General features: G+C 44.5%; 1 protein-coding gene across 1 annotated transcript in view; it reads right to left on the bottom strand.

Annotated features, from left to right (window-relative positions):
• LOC310821643 (ras-related C3 botulinum toxin substrate 2) overlaps positions 1-10,000 on the bottom strand; it is a 13,132-nt gene extending 3,132 nt beyond the window's left edge. Inside the window, exons 1-4 of the mRNA XM_083693760.1 lie at positions 9,935-10,000; positions 7,156-7,227; positions 6,883-7,000; positions 6,379-6,441 (exon numbers count right to left, since the gene is read on the bottom strand). Coding sequence (XP_083549886.1) covers positions 6,379-6,441; positions 6,883-7,000; positions 7,156-7,227; positions 9,935-9,969 — 288 coding nt within the window. The 5' untranslated portion in view covers positions 9,970-10,000. The remainder of the gene's footprint in view (positions 1-6,378; positions 6,442-6,882; positions 7,001-7,155; positions 7,228-9,934) is intronic.

The following is a 10,000-nucleotide window of genomic DNA, read 5'->3' as shown; positions in this document are numbered from 1 at the left end:
CATTTAATATTACTACATTTACTACTGGGAGCATTTGTGTGTTATTTCTGGGCTGGGATGATTTCATGGATTTTTTGCAGTGTTTATGATGAAAGACTGTCAGTCAGTGACTCCCCCCCAATCTTCTTCCAGACAGCAATCTGGAAATCTTGTCTTGATGATTAGGCCTTCTACCTCAGCCTCAGTATCAACCCCTCTCTCTCTCTCTCTCTCTCTCTCTCTTTCCTCTCTTGTGTTCTCTCTCTCTCTCCTCTCTCTCTCTCTCCTCTCTCTCTCTCTCTCTCTCTCTCCTCTCTCTCTCTTTCCTCTCTTGTGTTCTCTCCCTCTCCTCTCTCCCCTCTCTCTCTCTCTTTCCTCTCTTGTGTTCTCTCCCTCTCCTCTCTCCCCTCTCTCTCTCTCTTTCCTCTCTTGTGTTCTCTCTCTCTCTCTCTTTCCTTTCTCTCTCTCTCTCTCTCTCTCTCTCTCCCTCCATAGGGATAGAGAGAGAGAGAGATGGAGGGAGTGAGAAAGAGAAAGATGGAGGGATAGTGAGAGAGAGAGAGAGAGAGAGAGAGAGAGAGAGAAAGAAAGAGAGAGATTGAGAGAGAGAGAGAGAGAGAGAGAGAGAGAGAGAGAGAGAGAGAGACAGATGTAGGGAGAGAGACAGAAGGGACGTAGAGTAATCATTTGAGCCATTATCTGGATATCTTGGTCGACAACACCGTGATTTTGATCCTGAAGGTGCAGCTTTCCGTCTGTAAAACCTTGTTGGGTACAGTATGATTGCTGTTGAGGGCGACATGTGCCTACATATTGAAAAACAACCATTGAGTTTCTGTAAAATTGGGTAAGGTGAGTTTATGAATAGTGATACTTCAGATGTCTGGGATGGAAGCTAAAAGTGGCAACAACCGCTGAAAGCATCTTGTTATGGATGGGGGGGGAGGGAGGGAGAGAGAGAGAGAGAGAGAGAGAGAGAGAGAGAGAGAGATGGAGGGAGAGAGAAAGACAGAAAGCTGGATGGAGAGAGAAAGAGAGAAAGACGGACGGAGAGAGAAAGATGGAGGGATAGTTAGAGAGGGAGGGAGAGAGGGAGGGAGATAGAGAGAAGGGCACAGTACATGCAGCTGGATATTGTGCACTGCACTGCACGACACATGAGACGATATTGATAAAGATCCACACCAAGCATGGAGGACATTCATTCTTGTGTGTGTTTTAAACCATGTTTTACATTGTTTGGAACTAGTGGTTTAATGACGTATGTCACATGGTGTCCCTTCAGGGAGGCTCAAGGACATCCGAGGCTGTATGTCTAATATCGTATGAAGAAGAGATTTGTGCATCGAGATCCATGTTTACGAGAACATGACATAGGGGTCTTTAAACGGTCATGGCCCAGGGGTTAGAGATTGAGTGTCTCGAGACTACATTTACATTTACATTTACATTTATGGCATTTAGTAGACGTCTTTATCCAAAGCGACTTACAACAAATACATTTGTTTAAGTAAGCGAATCATCTATCCATCAGTCATCATAAGATAAAGTAATCAATGCTCGGACCAGGGGCCATAGGCAGTCAGGGGGCAGGGGCTAGGGGCTAGGGGCTAGGGGCTAGGGGCTATTTCAGAGTCTTTGGGAACTGTGGCTTCCAGTAAATAACTATTATTTTCACCTAGGGTCTGTTGTTCCTCTCTCCTTGCAAGTTTATTGTTGGTTATTGACCTTGTATTTGATTCTTATTTGATTCTTATATGAATGATAATGAATTATTCATTTGATTGATTTGATTGATTCTTACACAACCAATCATGTGCACATTCATAAATTGTGTGCCTTGTCCCACTCTGATTTCAGATTAATTTTCCAAAGCTACAGAAAAACACTTTCAGGGTCATAGGAACGAATAGACTATGATCCCTTTTCTGAAACTCTCAGATATCGACTTAAAAAAAAAAAAAAAAAAAAGGAATATGTTTTTAGGGCATTTCTGCTTTATTGAGATTGAGACCGTAGAGATTGACAGGAAGGATGGGTGAGAGAGAGGAGGGATGACATGCAAGACATGTCGAGGGTCGGAATCGAGCCAGGAACCTTGCGACTACGTGGCATGCGCGTCAGTGTGCTACGCCACCAAGCGCCCCTCAGATATCGACTTTGCCCAAAGTCACGATGACGACCTTTTCAGAGGATTAAATGAAGCAGGAGGGCCTACAATACAGTCAAACACAGTCGAACACTCTCCCCCAAAGGTCTCCGTTTGATCGCGTCATGTCCCCCACAAGGCTTTATCTTATTATTCCAGGGTTCAAAAGCTCTCGCAATGCCCCGATGCTCAACGATCTCTCTGAGGAGAAGCACACTCAGCCGTGGCAGAGGTCAATGGTGGGTTATGGTTCATTATACTATGACGAGTGTACTCCAGGCCCACTGTATAATAGCTTGAAGTTGATGCACTATGCTTTCATCATCATCAGACACAGATTAAGCATAATCCTAGACGAAAATGCATAGGTTACTTCTTTTTATGATGACTGATGGACAGACGATTCACTTACTTAAACAAATGCATTTGTTGTAAGTCGCTTTGGATAAAAGGCGTCTGCTAAACGCCATGAGTGTGAAATGTAATAACAGATAAAAGGCACTCTTGTTCACCCGGGTTACTCTACAGGTGGTATTGTGACAAGATACAAGCAATCAAACAAAAGACGAAGACACCTTTTATTCTTTCTTTTTGTAATTTGTCTTCAGGTGTCGGCCATGTCTAGTCATCACACGAGCGTGGTTCCAAACCACCTCCGCTACAAAATGCGATGGTGATTGTCATGTCGTATTTAATTTAATTTAGTTTGGTTTATTCGACCATTTTAAAACCGCGCACCTAATACTAAAGAAAAGAACATACATGGACATGAATAAAATCATCAAGGATCTTACACAATAAGGTGAAAGGGTTCCATTCCATTCCAACGTGCTACACCCCCTTCCCTTACTCCGTCCCATTGAGTGAGCCCTTCAGTGACGTTTTGATGATATCCCTGACTGAACCCTACCTGATTGAGCGGGGGTAGCCCCAAGTGCCGTTAGTGGTCACTGTTTCATACCTGTCCGGGTACGTCAAAAGACAGGTATGAAAGAGCGACCATCTTACATCTGGGAAAAACGGGGACTCCCCCCCTTGAGTGAAGGGATGGGAACGCACTGAAACAAACATTTCTCTTCTCGTACCCACAGACGGTACACACACACACACACACACACACACACACACACACACACACACACACACACACACACACACACACACACACACACACACACACACTAGAGAGCCTAGGACTTATTATCATTGTGGTCCTCTGAGTCTGCAAGAGCTCAATGTGAAGACTATGTCCTAACCCCAGATTTGACAGTTTTGTAGTCCACTATAGTCCATATAGCCCAGTTCAAATTGGCAGGTACAGTACAGTTTATGGCTATAGTCCAGTTTCTTACTGACCAGTTTTGTTGACCTGGTTATGTGTTATGTTGTGCGTGAGTTTAAGTGCTGATCACCTGTTTGAAATCCAAATAAAAAGCAGGAATTATATATATCATCATATATTTGTAATGTATGTATATTATATATATATATATACGTGTGTTTCCTTTTTGTTTATGCAGCAGAATTACAAACAAAAAACATTGTAGTGAGCTGTCCGTGGTGCTGGGGGTACTCAGTAGGTTGTAGAGTGTCTCAGGGGGTACATGACTGTTAAAAGTTTGGGAACCACTGTCCTAACCTATAAAGTGTCTCAGGGGGTACATGACTGTTAAAAGTTTGGGAACCACTGTCCTAACCTATAAAGTGTCTCAGGGGGTACATGACTGTTAAAAGTTTGGGAACCACTGTCCTAACCTATAAAGTGTCTCAGGGGGTACATGACTGTTACAAGTTTGGGAACCACTGTCCTAACCTATAAAGTGGCTCAGGGGGTACATGACTGTTACAAGTTTGGGAACCACTGTCCTAACCTATAAAGTGTCTCAGGGGGTACATGACTGTTAAAAGTTTGGGAACCACTGTCCTAACCTATAAAGTGTCTCAGGGGGTACATGACTGTTAAAAGTTTGGGAACCACTGTCCTAACCTATAAAGTGTCTCAGGGGGTACATGACTGTTACAAGTTTGGGAACCACTGTCCTAACCTATAAAGTGGCTCAGGCGAGAGAGGGTGGATGAGTGACTTATTCCCATCCAGTCACAGCAGATGAAGACAGAAAGAGGGAGCTGAATCCTAAGGCACCACACTCACTAATGGCTACATACACACAGACAGACATACATACACACACACACACACACACACACACACATGTACCCACGCACGCACGCACGCACGCACGCACGCACGCACGCACGCACGCACGCAAACACACACGTGTACTTATGCACACACACACACACACACACACACACACACACACACACACACACACACACACACACACACACACACACACACACACACACACACCATAAACTGCTACAGCTGACAGCTACAGTGCCCCACACTAATGAACACCATTCCCTCATCCGCGGCAGAAAGCAACACCACATACTGGGTTCAACGTTGAGTCCCCCCATCTCCAGGTCCACGAGGCCACTTGCAGCGCACCACAGGTATGACTTCAATCTAGGCCCTGAGGTCCACAGCTGGAAACCCTCTCTCCCCCGTCACTGGACGAGGTTATTACTATTATTATTACTGCTCAATCCATACCAAGACTGAGTCGCCATGACAGTCCACTCAGCAGGTGTCCCAGGTCTGAATCAACGCCTGCTTGGGGGGTGTGGGGGTGTGTGGGGGGGTGTGTGGGGGGGAAGGGTGAAGCACACTTCACAGTGCTGCGGGAAACACAGGGTCTGATTTTGAAGACATCCTGTTATTAGGGTTGACGTGCTGCTCCATCTCTTTCTCATGAAAGTGGAGAGAGAGAGAGAGAGAGAGAGAGAGAGAGATTGAGAGAGATTGAGAGAGAGAGAGAGAGAGAGAGAGAGAGAGAGAGAGAGAGAGAGAGAGAGAGAGAGAGAAATCATCCCTCATCCGGGCATAGATCTAATGTAGCGGAGGTGATTCACTTGTCATCTCAAGTGTCTTAAGTGGTCATCTCAAGTGTCGCTCGGGTGTTCCATGTGCCAGACCCGCTTTCCAAACCCGCCCATCACACTCTGCTTAGCTTACCCTACCCAAATCCTTAACTGTTTGGAGGAAAAGCTTAAGACTGACCAAATATCAATGTGTGTGTGTGTGTGTGTGTGCGTGTGTGTGTGTGTTCTATTGTACACATTAGTCCTTTGTATCAATCCCCGCATGTGTTCACCTTATAATTGCAAATTAATCTACAGAGAACCACATTTGCCATCACTCCTGGTTACCATGAACACACATAATTTGAGAGATAAAAAGAGCTGGAAAATACATGGAAAGCCACTTAGAGACTTTGTAAGGATCTAGGAGAGAGCAAGCAGCCGGAACACTATTTGCATGCGTGGGTTTGTAAGTGTTGATACATAGTTATTGCTGTGAGAACTGGATCAGAAACCCACACAAACAAACAAGACTTTGATCTTTTTCTAATAGACAGTTTTCTTTCTTCCTTTCAAGATTTCTTAAAGGCTTGTACTGAAATGGGTCCAAATGGAGTCTTTCATGTGTTGCCAAAAGCAGGAAAAAGATACAGTGAATAACGCTGAATAACATGAGTGATCGTTCCTTTCATACGTCACCGTGACTTCACTTTTTAACTCAAGTCCCTTGTTCTCGGGGGGCTCAGTGGCGTAGCACACTAAGGCGCATACCATATCATCGCAAGGTCCCTGGTTCGATTCCAGCCATCGACATATCCTGCATGTCATCCCTCCTCTCTCTCACCCATCCTTCCTGTCAATCTCTACTATCTCTATCCCAATAAAAGCAGAAATGCCCTAAAAAAAAAAAAGGTGAATGGGTGTTGTTGTTGTTGTTGTTGGTGTGGTGTAAATAAACTGCACCCCCTACTGTATTGCAGCACTAATAAACACATCAAAAGCACTTGTCATGAACCAACCATGTGTGACGGAGAAGAGATTGGATGTAACATCCAGAAACAGCCAGATCAGACCTCAGCCTATTACTGCGGCTGACACCATCGCCACCTAGTGCCCATTCGTAGACACTGCAGGTAGACAGTGGTACTGCACTGGTCTGGTGAATATGCATCCACCACCATAGGTGGTATAACATTACTGGAAAGGATGACGTGAAAGGAAAATATCCAAGCCAGAGCCAGCACAGTATGGTTGGGGTCGGCCCTGTAGTGTGAAAAGCCCCACAGTGACCAGACAAAGATGCAGGTTGGTTGGGTACTCACTTTGGCTCTGACGTTCTCATACGAAGCAGGGCTCACCAGCGAGAAACAGATGAGGAAAACATCCTGTAGGAGAGAGAGAGAGAGAGAGAGAGAGAGAGAGAGAGAGAGAGAGAGAGAGAGAGAGAGAGAGAGAGAGAGAGAGAGAGAGAGAGAGAGAGAGAGAGAGAGAGAGAGAGAGAGAGAGATTTTATGAAACCTCAAGGCTTTTTTTCAGCATGTATAGTCTGACTCTGTCTGGACCTGTTGGGTCCACACTGATCCACCAGTAATACAACATTGTATTGTATGCCTGAGGAAATATCTGCTGTTGAGGGAGGGCCTTACACAAGGATGCAAGAGGATATTGCAGATTGTATTGATGATTGATGGTGACTGTGTGTGTGTGTGCGTGTGTGAGTGTGTGCGTGTGTGAGTGTGTGTGTGTGTGTGTGTGTGTGTGTGTGAGTGTGTGTGTGTGTGTGTGTGAGTGTGTGTGTGTGTGTGTGTGTGTGTGTGTGTGTGTACCGTCTGTGGGTACGATAGGGGTCTGAGTCGATCATAATCCTCCTGTCCGGCTGTATCCCATAGGCCCAGATTCACTGGCTTACTGTCCACCATCACGTTGGCTGAGTAGTTATCAAATCTGCAGAAGAAAACACAGTGAGCTCTGTTAGTGTATGTGTGTGTGTGTGTGTGTGTGTGTGTGTGTGTGTACGTGTGTGTATGTGTGTGTGTGTGTGTGTGTGTACGTGTGTGTGTGCGTGCACGTGTGTGTGTGTGTGTGTACGCACTACTCACACAGTCGGGATATACTCTCCAGGGAAGGCGTTGGTCGTATAGCTGATAAGCAAACATGTTTTCCCCACAGCTCTGAAAAACAGAGGAAAAATACATCCGCATTTTCCATATGTCAATAGGCATTTACAGAGGGAAGCTTTCATTAGCTTTCAAAGGCACTGTATATATTCAAGACTGTGTCCAGTATCCCAATAACCAAATGGAATGCAGCATCATGGTACACCACAGGAGGCTGGTGGAGGAAGAAATCAGAGGACGGACTCACGTGTTTGATACCACTCCTCATTCCATTCCATGCATGAGCCCGTCCTCCAGTTTCTACCTCCACCAGCTTCCACTGTGCTACGGCAATCTAGCCTGATCTAGTTCAAAGTGTTGAGCAATACATGAACCCCACACAGCTCAGTCTGTCATCCGCCATCTTTGTTTTTCACTGATCGATTGCTCAAGGCTCAGGAAACCGCTATGACACAACGGTTTCATCTCACTCAATCCTCTCACCTCATTTCTCTCCTCCACGTCAACTGTAAGATCTTCTATTCTCTCTCCCCCTCCCTCTCCCTCTCTCTCTCTCTCTCTCTCTCTCTCTCTTTCTCCCTCTTTCTCTCTGCACTGATCTGCACTGAAAGTATAGGTGAAAACAATACGGTGGACTTCCATCAGGAATTTGCTATGAACTGTTCGGTTCTCTCACATTGTTAGTACGAGTGAAGGAGAGGAGACAAGGAGAGGACACAATGAGAGGAAGCTACCTCAGACTATTGAGGTGCATCCCAAACGTCCTCTATCTACCCGTTCACACTGAAAGAAATTACTCAATCATGTTGCCAATGATAAAATCACCGCAAACGGCCACTGTCACGACTTCAGGGGTGTGCTTGGAACCCAGTGTAGCGTCATTCACGACGGTTGACAACCGAGCCTGTTACCAGGGTGACTGATGTAGGTCACATGGTTTACAGGAAGTCGGAGCTTCTTTTTCGAGAGTGATGACTTTTGGTTGCGCCCTGTCCTTGAGACACATTTTATAGAGACAATGCAGCAGATATACGCCATGTTAGATTTGGAGAGCTAATGTTACATGGATGGGCCTTATCTGGTGTGTGTGCTTGCTTTTCCACCCAGTCATTCTCTATGTAGATCTGTGAATGTACTGCAGAGTTAAAGAACTAGGATTGTATTAAAAATTGCTTTTGTATCTGATTCATATAAAGAGGAACTGTCTTTAGAAAGTATTGTTCAAGAAAGACTGAAACACTTCTTAGAAAGAGTTAGAATGATGCTTACATTGCACCTGTTCCTCTCACTTTCATACCAAACAATTTATACAAAAAGCCCTTGAGGTTCCCAGGAAAGGAAACCAAAAAATGTGTGTGTGTGTGCGTGTATGTGTGTGTGTATCTGTGTGTGTGTGTGTGTGTGTGTGTGTATGTGTCTCTATTTCTGCTCATGTAAGTGTGTCAAAATGGGCCTTATTTCATCAGTCAGTGGCAGTGCTGAAAACAGGAAATAGTCAAAATGAGCGATCATGAAAGGCCAGACCTCACTCTCTGATCCCTCCTCTCTTAGCTTCTTGTCTTTATCTCTTTCCCAGAATCTTGTTCTTGTCTTTCATCTTTAATAACACATTTACATTTTACATTTAAGTCATTTAGCAGATGCTTTTATCCAAAGCGACTTACAATAAGTAAGGTAATGTAGGATATTAGGGGGTGGAGAGGTCTGAGAAGAGGTCTGAGAAGAGCCCCCCCCCCCACACACACACAAACACCCTCTCTCATCACATAGGTCATACCCAACAACCTCTTGAATCAACAAGTGACTCCTCACCCAGATGAATTCAGTAAAAAGCTAATGCATATGTGGTCACTGGTACCACATCATATTTCAGTTGCTTATTTAATCTATGTCAAATGGTGACCCATCACTTCCCTCTCTGTAAGGCAAACTTCCTCTCCTACAACAATACACCCAACAGTATACCGTAAACCATCACTTCTCCTACCCCTGCCCCATTAAACCTGGTCTGAACTGACACACCTTTAGTATCGAATACAACATTTACAATTCAAATACATTTTCTGAGATGTGAGTATACAGTTCATGTTTCCCATCAAATTGAGATTGAGGCTTGAATGCATTATAGATAGGACAACTGAATCACTCAATCTACATGCTTTTCTATTCAATTCTAAGCCACAGATACATACAGATACACACAGTGGTCTACATAGCCAATCTGAATGTGTATGACCCTGGCCCTCTTCTGTTCTGTTCTATTCTATTCTACTTTATTCTACTCTATTCTACTCCTTTCTACTCTATTCTAACTGTTATGAGCCAGACGGATCAGAGCTTCCTGACATGTGAATAAACCTAGTTTCACCTCTCTGTGTGAGAGCAGCATTACTTTGGCTTGACAGCATTTTAATACATGTTCTGGCCTGCGCTGTGCACCCAGTTTCTCCTTCAAACCTAACTTCAACAGCACCTAGAAGTATGCCTTGTTAAGCAGTATTCCACTTTCTCATACAGGTTGATTCAAGTTGGGTTTGAGGCAACTCTGCTGTATTCAGATTCACACAAGGAGAGCAAATGATTGACTGGGTATAAAGCTACGATTCGTCAAGTTATGAGCAGTGCAGCACGAACTTTGATGACCTGTTTATGAGAAACAAACACTCCTGCCGTACAAACGCATACCGTAGCTGATCAGATGTAAAACTATTTAATTTACGTAGAAGCAAAACAATTGTGTAGTAAAATGCCGAACACTTACCCATCGCCCACGACCACACACTTGATAGCTTGCATCCTGCTTGGCTCAGATTACTGTACTATGTGG

The sequence above is a fragment of the Argentina silus genome (assembly GCF_951799395.1).
Source record: "Argentina silus genome assembly, chromosome: 22".
In the NCBI taxonomy this organism is placed as follows: domain Eukaryota; kingdom Metazoa; phylum Chordata; class Actinopteri; order Argentiniformes; family Argentinidae; genus Argentina; species Argentina silus.
Note: the sequence above shows the minus strand (reverse complement) of the source record. Positions and strands in the feature narration are given on the sequence as shown.